The sequence below is a fragment of the Neophocaena asiaeorientalis genome, unplaced genomic scaffold (genome assembly GCF_003031525.2).
Source record: "Neophocaena asiaeorientalis asiaeorientalis breed wild unplaced genomic scaffold, Neophocaena_asiaeorientalis_V1.1 scaffold108, whole genome shotgun sequence".
Classification (NCBI taxonomy): Eukaryota; Metazoa; Chordata; class Mammalia; order Artiodactyla; family Phocoenidae; genus Neophocaena; species Neophocaena asiaeorientalis.
The window spans coordinates 5,629,816-5,652,628 of NW_020173770.1; the positions used below are offsets into that span (position 1 = coordinate 5,629,816).

The 22,813-nt window shown below is 55.2% G+C and overlaps 2 protein-coding genes across 2 annotated transcripts in view; both read left to right on the forward strand.

Annotated features, from left to right (window-relative positions):
• EEF1AKMT2 (EEF1A lysine methyltransferase 2) overlaps nt 1-7,875 on the forward strand; it is a 72,760-nt gene extending 64,885 nt beyond the window's left edge. The window contains exon 7 of the transcript XR_003003993.1: nt 7,750-7,875. The gene's annotated coding sequence lies outside the window, so the exon portion shown is untranslated. The remainder of the gene's footprint in view (nt 1-7,749) is intronic.
• Nucleotides 7,876-7,880: 5 nt separating this feature from the next.
• FAM53B (family with sequence similarity 53 member B) overlaps nt 7,881-22,813 on the forward strand; it is a 74,089-nt gene continuing 59,156 nt past the window's right edge. The window contains exons 1-2 of the mRNA XM_024751539.1: nt 7,881-8,013; nt 16,270-16,324. Of these exons, the coding sequence (XP_024607307.1) occupies nt 7,936-8,013; nt 16,270-16,324 (133 nt within the window). The 5' untranslated portion in view covers nt 7,881-7,935. The remainder of the gene's footprint in view (nt 8,014-16,269; nt 16,325-22,813) is intronic.

Below are 22,813 nucleotides of genomic sequence, written 5' to 3' on the forward strand. Positions count from 1 at the left end.
ACCCCTGGCCCCTCTTCAGGTGCCCCACTCTGCAGACCTTTCCTTCCTGAACTTCCCACTCGCGGGGGCAGAACAAGGCTTACTTCTTACAGATCACGAAGCTCAGCAAAGTTCTATCACTCGCCCAGGGTGCCACAGCTCATCCAGGATTGAGCTGGAGGGGAAGTGTGACTTCCGGGCCTCGAGTTCAGTGCTCGTCCCCAGGTGTGTTGTTGACTCAGGTTCCTGCTGTGACAGGCTCTGTGCTGAGACCAGAGGAGGCCTGAGGCAGGGCCACACCCAGACAACATGTGTGGAGGACGGGCTCCCCGTGAACACCCTGGAAATGGGCTTGGGGGGGAGCTATGGGGGAGGGGCAGCAGAGCCCCAGGGAGAGCGGGGCCTATGGACACAGATTCCGGCTGATGTAGTGAGGAGCCAGCACCATCCCCCAGGCCTGGGGGCACCCTGGCTTTCCCGGAAGGCACTTCACCTCTGCACGGCACCCGGCACGGCTGCCCCTCCCTGTGGTTAGGGATGGAGATCAGTGCCTTTATGTTTCACCCCTACCCTTTCACTTCCCCACTCCCTGCCTCAGTGGAACGCCTAGTGCCAGTTCATCATTAAGTCCAGAAGGTTGAGGTGTGTGGCCTGGGGCACCACAGGAAGAGCTTATAGGGAAGGGGTGTCTTGCAAACCCAGCATCTGTGCTTCAGCTTTTGGTCAGTTTGAGAAATCGAATACTTACGGGATAATTAGGACACAGTTTACGGATCCTGGAGTAGAAGTCTTGGTGGTTCAAAGACTTTGGAATTCAGCAGATGTGGCTTGAGTCCTGTTTCACCCTTTACAACTGGGTGACCTTGGGCCTGGACCTCAGCTTGTCCCTCTGTAAAACGGAATAACAGTAGTGCCCGCTCGTAGGGCTCCTCTGAGGATACAGTAAGCCTGGGGCCTGGCACTGCCGCCGTGGCTGTTCTTATTTTATTCATGCTCTGTTAAAAGGTAGACTCCGTGTCCCCTGTTACTTCCACAAGTACAGACCAGGAAGGTACTAGGAAAATGGTGAACAAAAACGTATTTTTTTCCTGGCTGTTGCCTCTATTGTGGAGTTTCCTTAAATCAGTGATGTTTGGTATCAAACATGTCCTTGGTGTTAAAGTATTGACTTAAGAGGTTTCATCTGTCTCTCTTTTTCTGTTGGTGTATTGCAGGCGGTGAAGGCATAGCTGTCTTTGATCAGTTATTTTTCAGGAGGGCCTGAAGACTTGGGAACCTGGGCCGAGGGAATTAGTTTAAATGTTCCACTGCCGTCTGGGAAACACATTCTCCGGGCATGTTCTCTTATTGAAACTCCAGGCTGTCTTTCCAATGTCAACTCGGTCTGGGAAAGTCCGGGCTGTTGATAAAGTTCCTAGGCAGCTTTTAACTTGTATCCTTTAAACTCAGATGCCTTAGCAGCAAGCAGAAGGCGTCCCCGGACAGATTTAATTCCCTGCTCGTGGCAGATGTGAGCCTTGACTGCGACCAGAGGATTCTTCTGCCCGCTCCGCCCTTCCATGGGTTTGTCACAGGATCTGGCAGAAGGCAGCATGACCCTCTGAAAGATGCCCTTCCCCATATGTTCATAAATTTGCTTCTAGATCCTGCCCACAGATTGCTTTTGTCACACCAACAGCTGAAGTTACGAAAGTTTAAAAGTGCATGCAGCCTTCCCAAAGACCTTGTAGAATTGCTGTTTGTCTCCCATTTCCTTTGCTTAATGGGAGGGGGAAGTGGAAGCTCTGAAAGGAATGACTTGCTTGGGCCATCAGGAAAATCACTGTCAGCGGCCAAGGTTATGTTTAGGTTTTGCTCTGAGTCCTGTGTTGGGGTGGTGAGATATTCTTCTGCTATAAAACCAACTTGGACAAGTAGGAAACACAGGATAAGGATATTAAAAGAAGGAAACATTTAATTGGGCGAGTTCCAGCGTGGTCAGTTTCTTTTCTTTAAAGGGTGGCTCTTCAAAATGCATGACAGAAACGTTTGGTAAACTCCTGTAATCTTCTGAAGAGTTATATAGACTCTTAGAGTTTGCAAAACTTTTTTGCGTATATAAAGGCGTTCAGCGCGCACCGGGCAGGGTTCCCATTTGCCAGAAGCCGAGAGTCTCAACCACAGTGATATCAGACAGCTGGGTTCGAGGGTTGCAGACGCCCGAAGGCACACTGAAGACTGCAGAACAAAAGCAAGAAAGTTTCATGTTAGGAAGGACCTGTGTGAGAAAGTAAAGTTGCCCCTTGTCCCTGCGGTGTCCTGAGGAGACAGACCTGGATTCAGATCTTACCCTCACCCCCGCTAGCTGTAGGATCTTGGGCAAATGCTTGATTCATTTTCCTGGAGCCTTGGTCTTCTCATCTGGAAAATGGGAATACTGTTAATAGCAATGCCTGTTCACAGGAATTCGAGAGATGAAATGAGAAGAGCCCAGCCCATAGTTGGTCCTCAGGGAGGCGGGGGCTGGCAGTGCAGCTGGGAGGGGGCGGAGGGGCCAGGGTGCCACGGGGCTGGGTTGAGGCCTCTCGCTAACCGCGGGCAGTGTCGCTTGGTGCCCGCTGACCATCCGTGTGTACCCTGGGGAGTGGGCACCGGTGTCTGGGGCCTTCTCTGTGCTGCACCCTCTTATACACATTTTCTTACCTGACTCTTCCAGCAGCCCCCAGAGCAAAGGTGTTCTCAGTTTCATTTTAAAGATGAGGAAACTGAAGTTAAGGGGCTTGGGAGGTGAGGGGGAGGCTGCCCAGTCCCTTAGCACGCCTCCTGGCCTCACGCTGCATCGGATCCGCTACAGGCAGTGGCTGCCACGTGGCCTTCTTTAAAAAGAATTTTATATGTATATGCAGTACAGCTCACTCTTTGGTGTTTACTTCCGTGAGTTTTGGCAAGTGCATAGACGGAGTGGGCTTTTTAAATTTAAAATTTTGATGTAAGAAAAAAATATTTTTCTGTTTCACTTTGTATCTCTATGAGGTGATGGATGTTCACTAAACTTACTGAGATCGTTTCATGATGCTGCATACCTGCAGCTTACACAAGGCTGTATGTCCATTGTATCTCAAAAAAACTGGAAGAAAAGTAATGTTTAACTTTTGAGATCATTGTAAATCCACAGGTAGTTGTAAGAAATCATAGAAGTCCTGTGTACCGTTTACTCAGTTTTCCCCAGCAGTGACATGTTGCAAAACTATAGTCCAAGTCACAAGCAGGAAATTGACACCCATGCGATACAGTCGAGATACAGAGCATCTCCATCCCAAGGATCCCTGCCGGTGTCTTTTCATAACCACCCCCAGCTCCCTCACCCCCATCCCAAGCGCCCATTCAAATGCCCAGCAACTACTAATCTAGTCTTCATTTCTGTAGTTTTGTCATGTCAAGAATGTTATGTAGATGGAGTCATGCAGTAATTAACCTTCGGGGACTGGGGTTTTCCACTCAGCACGATTCCCTGGAGATTCGTCCAGGTAGATATCAATAGTTCGTCCCTTTTTAGTGCTGAGGAGGGTTCCATGGGATGCTGTTCCACAATTTGTTTAGCTAGTCACCCGTTGAAGGACATCTGGGTGGTTTTCTGGTTTTGGCTGTTATGAACAGTCATGTGCAGGGTTTTGTGTGAACACAAGCTTGCATTTCTCCGGGATAAATGCCAAGGAGTGCACTTGCTGGGTTGCGTGGTAGTTGCTCGATGGGGCTTTGAAGGATGCACCTGGTATGGAGAGGCAGGTAGGGGTGGGAGCTTTGCTGCAGGTGGACACCAGTGGGAAGCACAGCCCGGGAGCTCACCCCTGATACCCTAGGTGAGTTGATTCATCTGTCTGTACACTGTTACTACTTACATCTGTTGTGTATTGATATATAAAGCACCCGGTACACAGTAGGTGCTCAGTAGATAGAAGCTGTTCTTAACATGGGTTAAGAGAAGGCCCACCAGGCCAGAGCAGGATCTGTGCCCCAGAGGTGATCTCAGGAGGCCTTTCCCTTGCCCCCTGTGGGCCCTGGGGCACCTCCTTCTTACCTTGGGCAGAGCTGTGCACCCAGTCATCCCTCAAAGGCCGAGTTCCTGGCTTCTCCCTGAGAAGTAACTGGCCCCGTCCTCAGACTGGGCTCCGAGTCTCTGGACGGGCACTGGCATTCCCCAGTGAGCTTGGCCCGGCCCATGCCATGGATCAAAGGAATCCCAGGGAATTCCAGATTGTGCCAGGCTCTGATGGTCTGGATTTGCCTCACAGGGTCTGAGAATGTGCCCGGATCATTTCAAATGTTGCTACGATTTAGCCGGATTCCAGAAACGTGTGGAGCTCTTGCTGTAGTCAAGGCACCGACCTAGGTGCTGCAAAGGGTTCAAAAAAAAATCATTCTCTTTCAGCAGATCAACCCAGCCAACTCCAGCTCCTTTGGGAGCATCCTATGGCTGCATGATAAAGTCTGGCATTTGGAGCCTTTGGTCTGGGGCGACTCTGTCTTTCCAGCCCCTTGTCCTGCTGCTGCCCCCTCTCCACGTGCCCTGTGTGCCTGCCAGTAGTGTGCTCACTGCCCCCCGCCTGCCCCCGCCTGTACAGGCCAGGCTGCCGTCCTACGCTCACGCTTCCCCCTTCCCAGGTGCCTCTTCCCTTCATGTTGAAATCTTGCCTGTTTTCTTTTTAATCAGAAAGGCGTTATATGCACTGGATGAAATCCTCAAATAGCACGTGTCCGTGTGTAAGGCTATACACTCAAAGTGCCTTCTCCCACTCCAGGGCCGCGTGGTTATGGGACCATGCTGTACTTCTCTTCTTGCTGGTTTCATTTACAGTGTTATCTTAGAGAGTGCTTCGTATCTGTACCATTAAAACTGCCTCATTAACACTGCAGTGGAGGTGACGTGGTATTTGTTTACGTAGCTACACTGTGATTTCTGTTACCAGTCACCTGCTGATGGCCGTGTGGGTTGTCCCCATTCCTGGGCTCTTCCAGGCAGTGCTGCATGTCATTGGTTCCTGTGCAAAGGGGTCTGTTTATGACTCAGCCCCAGGGACCCCCTCCTCCATCTGCCTTCCATAGCTGTGGTACCTGTGTTCACAGTACTGTCTTGCCACAACTCCTGAAGACAGGGCTCGTGCAGGACCTTCCTCCTCCTTCCAGTGCCTGCCGTGTTTACTGGCTGCCCAGTTTCCAGGAGCATATGGTGCTCTGGTATTCACCAGTCATGCTGCCTCTGTGCGACCTGGCCTTCTGTAGGGGCTCCAGCGGGAGCAGAGCCGCGAGAGCTGGGACACCTGCACCGCTTCCTCCATCCAGCTTCGTGCTGGGCACACAGCGGCTGCATGGGATGGGCTAACGTGTTTCCGTGGCGATAAGACTTCTACAGCATCGTTCTTACTGGCCGCCTACGGTTCCACCAGAGGCATGGGCCATAATACAGCCAGCGCCCCCCCCCCTTTTTAAAAAAAATTATTTATTTATTTTTATTTTTGGCTACGTTGGGTCTTCGTTGCTGCACGCGGGCTTTCTCTAGTTGTTACGAGCGGGGGCTACTCTTCGTTGTGGTGTGCGGGCTTCTCATTGCGGTGGCTTCTTGTTGCAGAGCACAGACTCTAGGCGCGCAAGCTTCAGTAGTTGTGGCTCGTGGGCTCCAGAGTGCAGGCTCAGTTGTAGCACACGGGCTTAGTTGCTCTGTGGCACGTGGGATCTTCCTGGACCAGGGCTCAAACCCTTGTCCCCTGCATTGGCGGGCGGATTTGTAACCACTCTGCCACCCAGGAAGCCCAGCTAGTCTCCTCTTGATGGAATTTAGCTTTGAAAGGTTTTGATGGAATTTCCCTTTTAAAAAGATTTGAGAGGACAGGTGCTTGGGTGTCCATTGCTGAGAAAAGATCGGGACTCACAGGCTCCCCTATGAAACTAGAGGCAGTAGCTACTTGTTTATTGAGTTCTTCACATGAGCTAGGGCTTCTCACTGAGCAAGCCAAGCTCTCTTTTCTTATGATACAGAGTCATCTTCTGAGGCAGGCACTGTTGTCCCTATTGTATGGAAAGGCAAACCAGGGCTCAGAGAGTAAGTAACTTGGCCAAGGTCACTCAGACGATACGTTTCAACAGCTGGGATTCCAGCTCAGGTGTGCTTGGCTCAGGACCTGAGCTTGTAACCAGCGAACCCTCTTGCCTTGTTAGGGAAGAAGGGAATGGGGAGGGTGGGTCACCCCTGGGCCTGGGGTGATGGCTGGCGGCTCCAGAACTGAATCGAGGTTGCGCCTAGAGAGAAGACGGCCTCCATCAGGCCTCATCTCCGTCTCTTGAAGGGAGAGTCCACGGCACCACTCCGGGCACTCCCCTGCTCACATGGCCCGCCCTGCTCCCAAGCCAAGCGTCCAGGGGGCTGGCTGGCATTCCTGGCTCGGCTTTCTGGCCAGACTCGGAGGAGTGATCTGAAATTCTTTGCTGGGGCAGATCATACTTGGTCAGAACGTTTCACTTCTAGATTGATGTGGCTTTGGAACTCTGCATCAGGTCTCCCAGTGTGACCTGGGAGCCTGGAGACTCCACCGGCCCTCCCTCCTGAACAGTCAGTCCTTTGAAAATGTATTGATTTCCCTCCTTCGCTTCCCTGCTTTTGCACTTTGGATGAACCTTGTTTTCGAAGAACAGTAGAAGGTAATTTTCCTGTGCTCGCCAGCTGGCCCGTAATTGAGCAATTTCAATAACACCCACTGTAAAGTCTAATCGAAGTAAACAGGAAAATATGATTTACAATCTGGACGGCAAGTAAATACCAGGGTGCGATTAATTTTTACACAGAGCAGCAGATTCTAAAACATTTTCCTGCACTGACCAGTTTGATTTTAATTACAGATTAGGAGCTGCTTTTTATTTTTTTACTGTTGTTATCGTTACTTTTTACTTTTTGATGGAACCTGATGATCTTCAGGTTCCTTGGACCTCTGTGACTTCCTCTGAAGGTGTAACCACGGAGGGGTGGGATGGAAATAGGATCAGAGAAATTAATTTGTAAGGAGCGATTTTCCCAACCTGGACTGAAGGCTGGCTGCACTCTTTGGGCTTTTGCTTGGTGAGAGATGAGGGTGGGTCGGGGAGATGCTCCAGGCTGTGTAGAACGGTGATGAGAGAGGGTCCCATCACTGCTGGGAGCTCAGAGGGGTGAGTGCAGGCCGGGACTTGGTTTGGCTCATTCTGAGGAAGGGGACGGAGGCGCTCCGTGTTGCAAATGTGTCATTTCGGAATCGTGGTGCTTCCAAGGATGGGAAGTATGTGCCTTTAAATGGACCCTCCTAGTTCTTCCAGTGGTTTCCTTCAGACCTGGGTGGAGAACAGGAGCCACCTTGCCGGCTGCGGCTGCAGGGTCGGCCCATGTCTGACCTCAGCCGACCTTGGGCTGTCTGTAGGGCTAGCTCAGTGTAGGAGGTCACACGGCTTGAGCGCACTTCGGGGACAGCAGTCTGTGAGCAGCCCAGACCCCGAGATCTGTCTTAAAGGTGCCACAAGGCTGAGCTGGGTCACTGTTGTGCCCACCAGGTGTTGGCTTCAGGGACACCCTAAGGCTGGCCTGGGGGTGGGTGAGGACTCCGGGAAGGCCATTCCGGCCTTCCTGGCCCCCGCCAGGTTACCTCTCCTGCAGCGGAGAGGCGGTTCTATTCCCCAGCAGGGTCCCAGCGTGCAGGGGAGGGCGCGGCTCTCTCGGGGCCCTGGTCTGCCCCAGTCCTGAATCCCTCTGCGTTTCTTTTATCTTTCCAGGGAGTTGACCACACTTGGCCATTTCCTGGAAGAGCCCCACCCTGAGGGTGAGCAGCCGATGGGGAGCTGTTTCTGCTGACATCGTCATCCGGGGGGTGCCCAGGAGGTCGCCTCTGCCCAAGTCTGCCCACCCGAAGATGGCTCGTGCCCACCCTGGGCTGGCGCCCAGTGCCTGAGGTCCTTACGATGGTGACGATCCTAAGTCAAAGCCTCGACAAGCAGGGAGCTGACCCCGTAGCGTGCAGGACCTTCACCCCTGAGCTGGTAAGGACCTGGTGGCCTGGCTTCTCTGGTGACCCTTTTGAGGCCCGATATCCAGGTGGGGCTGTGGACTGAGGAAGAGGCCTTAGCAGATGTGCCCAGAGGGCCCACGAGCAGAGCTCTGGGAGCCGTGGCAGGAGGGGCAGTGGAGCAGAGTCACCCAGAGCCCGGCTTCGCCCTCACAAGAAGGAAGTAGCCAACCCAGATTTGAGTCCTCTGGCGAGCGGGGAGGGCAGACCAGCACCCTGGTAAATAATACCGAGCGTGCTTCTGCCGCCCCTGCCGGGCTGAGCCCCACATTCCTTCTGGTCTCCACCCGGTCAGGGAGGTAGTTTCCAAAAGGCAGGGTGGTCAGTGCGAGTGAGAGCTGCCGCCTCAGCAATGTCCAGAGTGGGGGGCGGTGGAGAAAGAAGGCGTGGCCTGGCGGCCAAGGTGGTGGGCCTGGTGGCGGCCGCCCCCCGCAGGGCTGGTCATCGGACCAAGTGGCCCGGTGAGCCTGGCCAGAGAGGCAGACAGCCGGCCTTCTTAGGCCACGAACAAAACGGTCTCCTCACCCTCCTTCTATAGCCCTAATTCCTCGGAAGTGGGTGGGCTGCTCCCCTGCAGGGGGAGCTGAAAGCAGTCCCGCTCGGGCACAAACACTCTTGTGGGGGGTTTTGCACGTGGGTACGTCCCAGGGATTCTGCTGCTTCTATGGTCAGGGATGGGGGCACTGTCCGGGGTCATGTCACCCAGCGCCCCTCCTGGCGCCCTTCACAGCCCCTCGTGAGACCCCACGCTAGCACCTAGTGGGCTTTCTCCCCCAGTCTTACCCTACCACCCAGGTCGAGAGCAGGCAGGTGGGTCTTAGGTCCTCATAAGAGCTTGTGAAAGCCACCAAGACCTGTGTCCACTCCTCAGGCCTTCACGGAGCACCTTGGGCTGAAGGAATTCCATAAGACAGGTAGGGTCTTTGCCCATCACTCCTTCCTTTCCAATTTGTGTTGAATATATATCTGTCAGTAGATTCCCTCTCATCATCCCCACTGCTGCTGCTCTGGTCCTTCCTGTGTACTCTCTCATCTGGATTCTTTTGGGAACTGGCCCCCGCTCTGGCTCCTGTAGCCCGTTTGCATTACCCAGCAGCCAGAGGGAATGCGAGTCAGACCGTCCCACCTCTGCTCAGAGCCTTCCACAGGCTTCCCGTCTCAGGCTGAGCAAACGCCAGACTCCTGCTGGGATGTATGAGGTCCGGTGTACTCTGGCCCCCGTGACCGCTGTGCTCTCTCTCCGCTGCTCTCCGCCACTGACTCTGTTCAAGCCACGCCGGCCTCCCTGCTCTACATGCCTCAGGGCTTGTGCACTTCTCCCCTGGCCTGGAACGCTCCCCGTTAGCAGGACTCTCTCCCTCCCTCCTTTTCTTTGGCCACTTGGCCTAAAATCTAATTCCACTACCTCCCCTACTTCCTTACCTCCATGTACTGCCTGTCCCCTTTTCCCTGTCCTTTTCTTTCCAAGGCGCTTAACCACTTTTCTAACATCTTGATCTCGTTCACTGAATGACTCCTGCCCCAGAGTGTGAGCTTCACAAGGCAAAGGACCTTTGTCACTCTCGCTCCTTGCCGAATACCCAGTGCCTGACCCTGGGACCTAGTGCGTGGCAGGTGTTCAGGGGATATTTTGGAGCGAGCGAATGCGGGTCCCTGTAGCCCAGCTTCTCAGCTCGTCAGCGTTCAGTCCCTTCTCTGCTGCTCAAGTTCACGGCTGAGGGGGTGCAGGGATGAGTTGCTCTGTTTTCTGTGGTTGGTGGGTGTTTTCCCGCTGAAATTAAAGCACTCGTGTAGAGTAGCTCTGACCAAAAAGCAACGGCTCTCAGGGTGAGGGCCTCCTGGAGGGCCCAAGGGAGGCCCCCTCTGGCTCCAGCTGTGCTGTTTGCCTCAGTTGCCGCCGCTGAACTTGGTTCCATCTGGGGGTGGGCCTGCCTGGGCTTGGCCGTGGAGCTGGGTCCAGGGCCCGTGGGCCCGTGGTCAGCTGAGCCAGTCTTCAAAGAGACAGGGCCTGAGCCCTCGCCAGGAGGAGTGCGGCCTCCCAGCCCCAGCCAGGGAAGGAAAACTCATCTTCTCAGAAAAAAAAAAAAGGAGAGGAAGCCAAGGGAAGCAAATGGCCATTGAAGGGGGCTCGGTGGCTTCACAGGTCGGGGTCTGGCCTTTCTTCCCACACCCCTCCCCTTCTTGGAAAGTCATCGCCTTCTGTGTTCCTTCTCTTCTTGCCTCCCCTGGACTCCCGGATGGGCAGCCCAGCTATGGGCAGCAGCCACCTTCGGAGAGCGGCCTTCTCCTGTGTCAGTTGGTGGGTGCATCACAGGTTGTCAGCACGTTACAGGTCTGGCCTGGTTCTGCTCTCACGGTGCAGGTGGAAGCACAATGAAGGCAAGCAGGAGGATGGGAGCGTAGTCTGTGTGGGGCCTGCGGAATTGCCGTCACCCCTGCCTCTCCTGGAGCCTCCCCCAACCTGCTGAGGGGTGGGGACTCGTCCATGTCTACCTGCTATACAGGCAGGAAACAGAGAGCCCAGGCGACGGAGGGCCCAGGTCACACAGCTGGCGAGCAGGGTGCCAGGACGCAGGCTTCAAGTCCAGGCCCTGTTCACCCACCAAGGCCCTCACGCCCGCCCCTACCCGGCTCCTGAGGCTGTGGTCCTGGAATCCGCTAGGCCTTGGGGAGAGGCACGGCTGTAAACAACCAAAAAAAGACCCTAAATAAGACCAGCCTAGTGATGACATCCACAGAATGTAAGATAAACTGATTAGAATTTGCTCTGAACAGCCAGCAAGTTTGAGAGGAAGATGGGGGTTTTGCCTAAGCTTCCTAACCGGGTAACATCATCCTCATGTAAATACCATCAAGATAATAACAGGAAAGATGGAAAAGCTTTTCTCTTTTGTTTTCTAATCAGACTAAGACGATAACAGAAGTTGGGGGTTCAGATTAAAAAAGAAATCATGAATCACCACAGGCCGCTTTGGAATTAGGGAAGTGAGAGGCCCCGCAGTGAGGACAGAGCCTAAAACTGCAGGTGAAGGTCCCCTGGGGGCTTGGAAACACTGGGAGAGGAGAGGCTTGGGCCCCCCTGGGCCCTGGCCGCCCCTCCCTGCCTGCTGAAGGTCCCCGTCATGGTTCTCTTGTTCTCCTTTCCCTAAAAGCTAAATGCTGGTGACAACGTGACTGCCCCTACTCCCGAGAGAGAGGTGGGCAGACAGAAAGGGGACTGACAAGCACTCAGTATGCCTTCCCCCGGGGGGACGGGGGTGGGGTGGGGAGTGCAGTGACTCGGTTCCCCTTTCCCCCACTCCGAGCCGCTGCCTTCCTTTCCCCTGTGAGCAGCTCTTCCTCTGAGTGTGCTAACATTAGCTGCTGCCGCTGGAAGGCCGCCCGGACATCTGACCTCGGGGCTGTGTTCCCCCAGCTCTGTCCCGCCCGCCCACGCTCCGGCCAAGGGCCTGTTCTCCCTCCTTCCCGGCCAGGCCCAGCCTCCTCTCCCCGGCGAGCCTCCCAGCCTCTCTCAAGTCTGGAGACCAGCGGGCGCTGGGGTGCACCGCTCCCGGGAGGGCGGGGGGCGGAGGCCGGAGCGAGGCTCCAGGCTGCCTCACTTTGCTCAGCCTCAAGGTATTTCCGGCCACAGCAGACACCCGTTTTGGGAGCAGGTCCTTCCTTCCACGCTTGTCAGATTAGGACGCCGAGGCTAAGTGACTTGCCCGGCAGAAGAGTTCAGTGACTACGTCCGGCCTGGCACCCAGCTGCCTGGGCACCCAGGGTCTTCATCTTCCCGCGCACCCGGAGTCGGCACTGGGCCCGACGGCCCCGGCCAGGGTCCCTGGCCGGAATCCAGAAGCGCACAGAGCCCGAGGCAGTTCCCGGCCCCTCCCCCCACCCCCGCATCCCGGGCGAGCAGGGGCACCAGGGCCCACCCTGCCGTGGCTAACCCTGCAGCCTGGGGAGCCGGGCTGCCTGTCCTGTCTCCATCGGCGCCTTCGAGGGTCTCCACCTAAGGGCGCCTCTCCCTCCTCAGCTTCTCTTCCTCCTCGGGCCTGGCTCTGCCTCCGGCGTCCTACTGCCAAGGTCTCACCCTATTCCCTTCCAGAGGCTGGGGTGCCCCACTTGTTCCCCTCAAGTGCGTGAGCGTGGGCCTGTTCTGCGTGGCCCTGTGCTTCCCTGTGGCGCCGCATAAGGAGAAGGAAAAGTGACGTGACTGCTTTAGTCAGTAGTCTATGGAAGAAAGTTATGAAGAAGCATGATTGTGGCCAGAGATGAGCTCGGCTGTTTTCTGTCTGAGCTAGTTCCTCATTAAATAATGACCTGAACTGTGTCTTTATTTAAGTCAGGGTTTCTTGCGTTACTTAGTCAGACAGATGGCCCCTGGAGCCTCAATTTGATTTCCAGCTTTTGCCTTTCCTATGGAAGATCTGATTCCAAAACGTTCTCTGGTGATCCAAGGAGTCTCCCAGACACCAAGCTCTGCCCTGGGGGAGGCTCAGGAACAGAGGCTCTGGAGTAGGAGAAGTACCCCGGGGAGCCGAGCGTATTGCTCTGTTGCCCTGCAGACCCCAGCCAGGGCCTGGGCGTGTACTGGTGTGCGAATGCTGAGTGTCTCGTGAAACCTCAGATGGTGAGAGTTTCTCCCGAGGCCTGTTGGCCTCACCACATCGTCCACGTAGTGATTGGCTCATCCTTCCCACTGGGAGTGCAGAGGGCTCAAAGGGTCGGGGAGGCTGGCTGCAGAATGGCACAAACCAGTGGGGATAGAGCAGCCCTGGACAACTTGGTGCCCAGTGGGAACCTCGCTGTTGGGCCCAGGGAAACTGGCCAGCAGTCAGAGTGTGCCTGGGGCCTAACACCCTGGGAAGCTGTTGACTACGTGATGTTCTGGCCTGCCCACGGCCAGCCCGGCTCATGGACGGGACTCAGAAAGCAAGACGGGGGCCTGATCCCATCTTTTTTTTTTTTTTTTTTTTCCTCTTTACCCCGACAGGAGGCAGAAAGCCCCAGGGGGAAGTAGTTAGCTCATGACTATTTCAGGCCTTACGTTTGACCCTGAAATTGCTGCTGTCCTATCAGTCAGCATTTCTCCATAATTATTTTGATGGAATTTGTCTACACACACAGACCAGTGTGAATTGAGCGTCATGAAGCGGATGAAGGAAAAGAAAGAGGAAAAAGCTGCATTTCAGGCGGGGTGGGGGGAAACTACACTGCACTATACATAGTTTGGCAGGTTTTCTTACATCTTTTTAGTTAAGCAGGTTTAACTTGTAAATTACATTTCCTCCTGGCACTAGAAGCCTCTGCGCAGACATCACTTTGAGCAGTTGCATGGTATTCCTTCAAGTAGCCGAGCCACGGCCTACTTCACCGTTAGCCTCGTGAAGTCAGGCATGGAATTGGCCAGCGTTCCTCAGTTGTAAGCAGCTGAGACTGTCTCCCACTGATTTACACCAGAAGAGAATTCCCTGGAGCGATTGAGAGAAGTATGGGAGAGGAGTTGGTGAATGAAGCCCCAGAAAGCCCCAGCTTTCGGCCGGGATGGGGGCGGGGGAGGCCGCCAGGGAGGCCACGTGACGGGAACCAGCCACAGAGCGAAAACCCTGAGGCGGCAGCGAGCTGGGCCGGTCCCGAGCTGCGTGAGTGAGGCCGGGATGGACGGAGGTTTGGCTCTGGTGGGCTGCGGAGAGGGGGGGCGCAGCCGGGTTTCATCCCGGTTGCCGTGGGGAGCGGTTGGAGGGTTGTGAGCAGAGCAGCCACGTGGCCTGGTCCCCGTGGGTCTGTGTGGAGGATGGAGGATGGAGGACGGGCCGGGGCGCAGGGTGGGGACCAGGTTGGGGGTTCGTTTGGTCCCTCGGTGGAGGCTCGAGCCGGGCGGCGTGGGGCATGAGAAGCAGTCGTTCCGAGCGTGTGTTCTCCAGCCTGGCGAGCGCGTCTGCGGCAAACACGGACAGGTCCTCGCTAAGTGAATGAATGAGTGAGTGAGTGAGGGCGGGGGAGTCCTGCGCGCTGGCCCGGTGGCTCCCGTCCCTGGGCACAGACCCTCCCAGCATCTCTGGCGCCCACTCGCCGGCCCCCATTCCTGGGAGGGCTCCCAGCTGCCCCTCTGTCTGGAGCACGGCGGCTTGCGGGGGAGGAGGGGCCGGTGAGCAGTGCCCCCCTGACCATCAGCAGTCAGTTCGCTTCCCGCCGTGTCTGTAAACCCAGGCCTTCCTCGGTGGCCCCAGTGCAGCGACACGCGGCCCCTGTGCCTCGCGCCCTCCTGCTTGCCCTGGCCCGGTCCTGGTTTGGGCGTCTGTGGGCTCCCAGCCTGGGTGGCTGCCCTCGCCACCAGGCGCGGTGGTGGGGTGGGGAGGGGCGGGGTCTTTGCTTCCCGGGGGGTGTCTGCTTTGTGCTGGGGCTCCTGCAGCGTCGGGGCCGCTTCCCTTGAACAGCCGAGCCTGTGGCACCAGCCAGGCCCAGCTTCTCTCTCTCCGAACCTTCTCTGGGCCGTGGGGCCTGTCTGGCTTCCGCAGGTGGCGCTGCCCGGAGGCAGGGCTCTGAGTGTCTGTCACCTGCTCTCCCGTCAGTGACTTTGGTGTGAGCTGGGAGGGAGGCAGGGGCAGCCGTCTGTAACGTTTTCCAGATATTTCCCCGGGTGGACTCCAGGAGGGGGACCTATCCTGAACACATAAGGATTGTTTTAAACCCAAGATGGGGGACTGGAGGAGGGCGGCCCCGCCCGCCTTCCCCCCCGGCCCGTTAAGTTCCTTCTGGTCCTTTAGAAGCAGCTCTGTTTGCCCCCCCGGAAGCCAGCCCTGACCTCCAGCACCCCAGCACCCACGGCCTGGCCCATCTCCCTCCAGTCCCACTCTCTGTAGCTCAGGGGTTTGTGTGACTGTGGCATCTGTGACGTGTGAGCTTCCTTAGGGCTGAGGTGGGCGTCCTTCACCTCCGTGTTCCAGACTGGTCAGGACGGACCCTTGATAACCTGATGGATGAGCACATTGCTGACGGAGGGCAAAGGTCCCTGACTCGCTGGGGCAGCTGCTGCCAGACACTGGCTACCCTCTTATCTGGGTGGGCCGGGTGTTCCTGGTCAGCACCCCGTCCTCCTTCCAGGCCTGAAAGAGCCAGGGCCTGGCTCTCTGCCCACTTCTTGGACTGGTAGCCTTGCGCGTCCCTGTCACTTGGGGCTCCTCTCAGAGGCTAGAGCCCTCTGTGACCGCTGACCCCTCTGGAGCTGAGAGCTTCTTTCACCATCGCACGCTCAACCCCAGCACAGCCTGCACGTAACGAATTACCGGTACATATTTGCTGAATGAGTGGAGGAAGGAAGGAAGGCAGGAATGAGTGAGACCCTTCTTCCCGGGGCCCCGACGGGCATGGATGGTGTCCTCCTCATCAGAGGTCAGAACAGGCCTCTTGACCTGGGCCTCGGCCAGCACAAGGAGCCCCTGGAAGGGTCCGCGCTCGCGTTACTGTGTAGCCGCGGGGCAAGTGCCTGGGCTTGGGGTTCCTCTAGGCCTCACTGGCTTTCACCCAGTGATCATAGTGTTCGGCTGAGGCTAGGTGTGGGGTGAGAGAGCAGATGTGCAGTGTTCACGGTAGACAGGGACACCACTGTGGAAACGCGGTGCCGAGGAGTCCAAAGCCGTAGCTGTGTGTTGAGGCCAAACATAACCTTTGAGTTTCTGTTTCAGTTCGTCAGGATGCCTCGGGGGGCCTCCTGGCTGCCCAGCAGCCTGCAGAGCCAGGGCCACACTCCTGAGCTTTACCCGTTGCTTCTTCACAGAGACGGAAGAGCTGTCCTCCTTGTGTCTCGAAGGGAGGGCTCTGGAGGTGGCCCTTCACTCAAGGTTCTTCCTGTCACCATGGACAGGAAGAGGTCCCCTGTCCTCCTAGCCTGGGTTGTGGGGAGGCCCGTCTCCAGCTCAGCTGGGTGAACCGTTCACATCACAGCTCCTTCTGCACCCTCCTCCCTGTCACTCACATGGAAAAATCCCCTAGTGTCAGAAGTCACGGGTCTCTCTTGTGTGTTTTTAAAGCCCATTAACTTGATGGACTCCATAACTCACCGAAGGCTCCGGACAGAGAGCCCAGACCTCATTACGGGCAAATGTCTCTTTTAATAGTTTTTTTCTCCTTTCCCTAGTCTGACGTTGCCCCTTTGATTGTGCCTTTAGCGAGGGGTCAGTGCAGGGTCATGTGCAAACGTGCTTCTTATGACTTGAAGAGTGATAGCTTTTCTGGTTGTTTTCAGCACACGCCAAAGAAGATGAGTCAAGGACCGACACTTTTCTCTTGTGGAATTATGGGTGAGTAACCAAGGTGGCTGTGAACGGTCAGTCCTTCTCTAGCCCTTCCACCAGGGCCTGAGTGCTCCAGGTGAGACGCTAAAAGCACTTGCGGGACACAGGCACAAGGAGCAGCCGTGGGGACTCTCTTCTGTGTGTTTGAACTGTTCCGGTCCCAGCTGTGCTCGAGTGGTGCAGGGGCTGCTGCGGCTGACTGAGGGGCCGGGCGCTGGTGTGTGGTTTACGAATCTAGTCTCCAACAGTGATACTCAGAGTTTCTGTCTGATTATTAAAGTAATCATGTTCATTTTATTTTAATTCAGAAAATGCACCATAGTGTAACGTATAAAATAAAAATCTCTCACAGCCCCGATACACAGTTACAACTACTGTTAATATTTTGGTGTAGTCTATGTCCATTGCATTTTTTACATAGCCAAGTCCATGACGAACATACGATTGTACAAAATTATTGTTTTTTCCGCTTTTCTCGCTTAGTAATAATTACCACCGTTTCCCCGCAGCGCTACAATTGCCCATTCCATGCATTTTAATGAGGCTATGGTACTGCACTGTGTGGATGATTCAAAATGTATCTAACGGTGTAACTGTTTCTTGGTAGTTGGGTAGAAGGACCGTTCTCTTTTCTGTTTAACAGTGGCTCAGCGTCTGAATCTCGCTCTGCCGTTTGGATTGTTCCTTAGGATCGTTCCCAGGTATGGAGCAGAGTGGCTGGAGAGCGGGAACATTTTCATTTTTAGGCTCTTGCTTCATATTTCTGACATGCTTTCCAGAAAGGTTGCCTCGGTACCCCGTTCCCACGCGAGTGTTAATTACCGTTTGTATAAGGGGGCCAAAAAGAGGACTGTATCGACTGTATTGATTTCTCTCTGCTCCGGTTGATTGGGCAGTCTCTCCTTGCGCGCTCTCCCCTGGGCTCCTGCCCCCTGCGGAGACACCTCGCCAGATGAGTTTCTGTAAACCAGGCTTCCACGATGGGTCCTCTCTTTGGGGTTTCAAGTTTGTCTCCGCGGGACTGTGTAAAGTCTCCGTTGCCTTTTGTCTCGGCCCTTTGCCTCTGGGCACGGCGGTTTCTTCTTTAGACTCAGTTCCCATAGGTGGGTGATGGGGGCGGTGCTGGGGGTGTCACAGTGAGCATGGTGCTGTGCCACGCGCCTCACGTGCAGGACCTCCTGGACTCTGCAGCTGCTTCGGGGGGTGGGCAGGGGCGCCCACTCACATCTGGGGAAACGGAGGCCTCATGAGGTGGGTAGAGTTGGACCCGGAGCGGGTGAGGATTGTTTTCTTCTCACTCACGAGCCACAGCTCTGTGGGAGAGCCCTGGGCCGCCCTCTTGGTGCTGCCGCCCAGAGGAAGTGGAAACAGGGAGCTCACCTGGCCTTGGTTTACCCGCGTGACACGCTTCTGAGGCCTGTCCCCACATGGGGCTTGAGTGAACACCTCGGTGGTGGTGGTTAACGGCTTTCGACAAACCCTCAGCGACCCATCCACGTGGCCCAGAAGCCTGCCTCATTGCCTGCTTCCTGGTCAGACTCACAGTTGAGCTGTGGCTGGGCTGCCTTCCTCTGTCGTGTCCAGGAAGGAGAGAGGGGCTCCTGGGTACGCCAGCCCCTCAGCCCAGCCAGGACGTCAGCTCTGAATTGGGCCAGACTAGTGACCTGGACTGTGGAGATGTTGGTCTTTATTTCAAGGCCGTGTCGTGCGTCGGGCTTCCTTGGCCTTTGCTCCAAGTGCGTCAGAATAAGTTGGAGCTCCTGTGGGTTCGTGATGGTGGTGTTGGCACTCACATAGTCACTCTGAACTATTTACCTTTTCTAAGCCTCAGTTTCCTCATCTGTAAAATGGCTGTTAGGACAGCACTTGCCTCGTGGGTGTGCCTCGAGCACTCGGAGACGTTTGTAAGGAGGTTGGCACAGCGTGAGCTCCATACACAGTAGGTGGAGAGGCTGAGGTCTAAAGTGAGAATCCTGCTCCTGCAGGGGGCCTCCATGCCCAAGGGACCGCCTTGGTCTCCTTGGGGAGGGTGTGTGAGTGAGAGTCGCCCTTGCGGGGGAAGATGCTCAGGCCCAGGGACCAAGGCAGAGGCGTGTGGGGAGAGGCCTTTTCCCAGATTCGCAGCAGAGCTGGTCTGAGCCCGCAGAGCCCAGAGGCCTGCTTTTCGCTGGTGGGTGGTGGGGGGGGGCAGGCTGTGCCACTGCTCCTCCGGGCTCTTGTTGTCGGGTGGCTCTTCAGGAAGGGCTTTGCAGTGCTCCCCTCGCCCTCGGGCTCTTCCCTTCCGTGGGGTCTCTCCCCCTCCTGCTCTGCTGGCTGGCACTAGGGCACTGCCAGGCAGTGGAGGGGCAGTGGGGCAGCCACTCTGTGGGGTCTGCGCAGTTACCCCCACCCTCTCCTCGGTTTCTCTCTCTCCCACATGCTCGTCTTTCTGTTCTCAGCCCCTTCTTGGTTCGGGAGACCCCGACCCACCTGACAGCACGCACTACCAGGGCTTTTTAGAAAAGTTCACCACAGTTCGTTTCAGTGGCTTGTTCTGGTAGGTATTTATTGAATACCTACTCTGTGTCAGGCGCTTGGGGCGGGGATAGAGAGAATCAGCCCCTGCCCTCAAGGGGGTTTCTATCCGGCGGAGGAGGAAGGCCAGGGAGCAGTGGATTCCCATGGATTAGGCCGACTTCCACGATTCGCGCCTGAAGTGGGCCTTCGGCACTGTAGGCGGGTAGCGCGTCTTCCTGAGCCTCACTTTCCTCATCGGGTACGTGGCAGGTGTTTGTGGGATTTAAAGAGACAGTGGCACCCAGGAGGTGCCGGCTCAGCCCCTCCCACCTCCATCCCTTTTCTGCACTTGCTGAGGCGGGAAAGTCAGCGGTCCAAGGCCTTCCTGGCTGTGTACTCGTGGAGACTCCGGTGGCTGCTCCAGCCCAGTGAACCTGGGACTCGAGGTGTGGCCTCGCCCTGTGACCTGAGTAGCAGTGAGACTTCATCCTAGCTGTGCCTGCTTTTCCGTAGCAGGGAAGAGGACACCCAGTGGGTCGAACCAGACTTCTCCAGAGGGTTTTGGGCCCTTCCTGGGATGGTCAATGCTCAGCAAAGATAACACATCATAGCACTGGGACTTCCCTGGTGGCGCAGCGGTTAAGAATCCGCCGGCCAATGCAGGGGACATGGGTTCGAGCCCTGGTCGGGGAAGATCCCACATGCCGCGGAGCAGCTGAGCCCGTGCCCCACAACTACTGCGCTCTAGAGCCTGCGAGCCACAACTGCTGAGTCCACGCACCACAACTGCCAAAGCCTGTGCACTCAAGGGCCCACGTGCGGCAACTACTGTGCCCATGAGCCACAGCTACTGAGTCCACGCGCCTAGAGCCCATGCTCTGCAACAAGAGAAGCCACTGCGATGAGAAGCCCGCGTACCACAGAGAAGAGTAGCCCCTGCTTGCTGTAACTAGAGAAAGCCTGTGAACAGCAATGAAGACCCAATGCAGCCAAAAAAAAAAAAAAAAAAAAATCATAGTATTATAATCACCAAACTCCCCTGCCTGTCTCCTGAAGAAAAAGGACTCACATTCTGGCCCTGATCAGTGGAATTCTCCCGTAGGAGCTGGGGACAGCTTGGCCCTGTGACTCGGGGCATTTCCCTCCTAAGCCCCCATGCAAGGGTCCTAGCTGGACACCAGGATGAGTTAGAGTTTCATAAATGTTCTTAAGAAAAACCAGGCAAGTGTATTCGGGTAGGGAGTGCCTGTTTGCTTCCTCTTAAAAAACCACCCTTGCAAGTAGCTCAGCCTCCTCTGCACCCACTGAGATAAAATGCTTTACTAATATAATCGGCCCTCACAACAATGTTTTGTTTTGAAGTACTTCATGCTCAGTTACTGTGAGCTGGATTACAGGCCCCTCCCCAACTTTGTCTGCCCCGCCCCCGCCCCTTGCCCCAAGTTTGGGGACTTCATACAAAGAAGTGGTTTTGTTCTTTTCCAAAGTGGGGCTGTGGGGGGACAGAGGCAGTGTGACGTGTGGATGAGAGAAGCAGGGCAGAGTGGAGCCAGGCCACCGGCAGGCCGGGGCTGGGTACCCATCATCAGGCTGCCCGCCTAGCCTGGTTACCTCAGGGCCCCTTCTAGCAGAGACGGTGCTGTGCCTCTTGGTTTCTTTTCTCACCTCCCAGACCGTCCTCAGCACACCTGTGCTGAACTGGAATTTCCTCTGCAATGAGCTTCTCTGAGGAAGAGCCATGTCTGCCCGGTTATTGCGTTCTTGACACAGGAAACCTTGGTCAGGTGGCAGTTTCTTGGGTGTGGCCCGCCCACTGGTTAGCTGGCCTGAGCGGCGAGCCAGCCCCCATTCCTGGCCGTGATTTCTAGTGGGTGTGGACAGGGCCCTGGCTGCTCCCGAGAGAACCTTTCAGTGCTGGGGAAGGCGGGGGCTGCCCGGGCAGCCTCAGGGCGCGGCTCCCTCCCTCCGGCTCCTCCAGCGTTTGCCGTGGGAGATGCTTCTTCACGCTAACCCAGGGTCACCCGTGTACTAGTTGAATCTCTTTTGGTGAAACAGGGCAAGTGGCTGGGGGTGGGGTGAGAGGGGCCTCCACTCACCACCCTCGCCTTGGCTAATTGCACCCCTTGAACGAGTTCCGTGTTGCAGGGACACTGGACACTACACACTCCATTTTCCTCCTCGCTCAGGCCAGGAGAAGACCGGAAATCAAATAACGTGAGAAAGTGCATGAGACACCAATTATCCGAAAGGCCACTGGGAAAAGTTGTGTAAATACAAGTCAGTGGACAGAAAACAAAACAATTCAGATGCTAAAAAAAAAAAAAAAGAAAATTGGGCGGAAACCCGTAATTACTTTAGGAGTTACGGTAATAAATTATTTATTAATGTAAATTACTTCACAGGCAAAGAACATAGAGGAAACTTGAGCAGAAGGATCATACATGATGTATAAAAAGGAATTGTAAAAATATCATAGCAGCCCCGCTTGTGCCACTCCGGTTCACGTTTGCAGCATTTTAATTATAAGCCCTTATTTTCTTTGTTTAATTACGTGGCTGTTAAAGTCTGCTCTGTGCATAAAAGGGTTTCTCCCTGGGGCACCCTCTGTACTAATTTCTACAGGGTAAATCATTTGGCTGTGTTGAGCTGTGCAGGTTGAAAAGATATCCCTTCGAGATTTGGTCGCTTTTGGTCTTTTCACTCCACCACTGTTTGTCACTGAAAGTGGGATGTGATTGCACCATGCAGGAAAAAGCCAGCATTCAGAGGCTGAGCATTTCAGGTTTCCGAGAACAAACACACACATGACTGAAACAAAATGAACAACAGTGATAACAAAGCCAGAATTTCTGGTCTCTGTGGCTTTTTCCGTCTCTCAGAGATGGCCATGCTGCATATCATCACTGGACCAGGGTCTCCTATAAGAAACTGATTATTAACCAAAATAGGCTAGTATATCCATATACAAAAGTGCATATGCATGATTTTTTTTTGGCCGCGTTAGGTCTTCATTGCTGCGTGCGGGCTCTAGAGCGCAGGCTCAGTAGTTGAGGCGCATGGGCTTAGTTGCTCCGCGGCATGTGGGATCTTCCCGGACCAGGGCTTGAACCCGTGTCCCCTGCATTGGCAGGTGGATTCTTAACCACTGCGCCACCGGGGAAGCCCCTACGCGTGATTTTTTAAAACTTACTTTTAATGACTATTTTTATTTATTGTGGTCATGGGTGTGACCTTTCCATCTCTAAAATAGTGTAAGGTTTGTCCATACAGAGTGCTTTCAGTTTTTCCTTGCACCGCTTATTGGTTTCAGACAGTGTTTCTGGAATAACGTACAGAATGGAAGTAGGTGCGAAGTGTAGTTGGCACATGGTGGCTGTTTACAGTGAAAAGGGAGCCTCCCAGGCTGCCTTCTCACCCGTGCTGGTCTGACATGGGCTGGAGAGGAGCCCCAGAGGACAGGGGCTGGCAGCTGCCGGACCGGCCTTGGGCACCCGCAGTGTGGTGCATCGCCAGGTTGCCTTCCACGTGCAGAAATGGTCGTTAGGAGGCAGCCTGGCCCAACTGCAAGAGCACGGCCGCTGTTTGCTGGCTCTGTGTCCATAGGTGAGACGTGATGCCGCCTTGAAGTTCAGTGTCCCCGCCGTCACACGGGCAGTGCTGTGGCACCCCGCGGGATGAGCATTGTGCTTGGGATATGCGCTCACGCTTTTTCCCAGCTTCAGCAAGGGTCCCAGTGGGGAGTCAGTTAATTAACAGTGAATGTGAGTTTATCGACAGTTTCCTGAAAATTTCTGCCAGCTGTCAGTTTTCTGTCTGTATAGCGGCGCCCAGCTTTGCTGCACATCCCATGCTCTGTGCATACCCACAGCCGGGGTGGGAATCTGACGGAGAGGGATGAAACCAGCCTTTCTGTCTCTTCAGAGTTTTTGTTGCCATTAGCTTTTCCCAGCATGTTTCTAGAGGTCGGGGGTGGAGCAGGAGGTCCATTCAGAGCTGAAA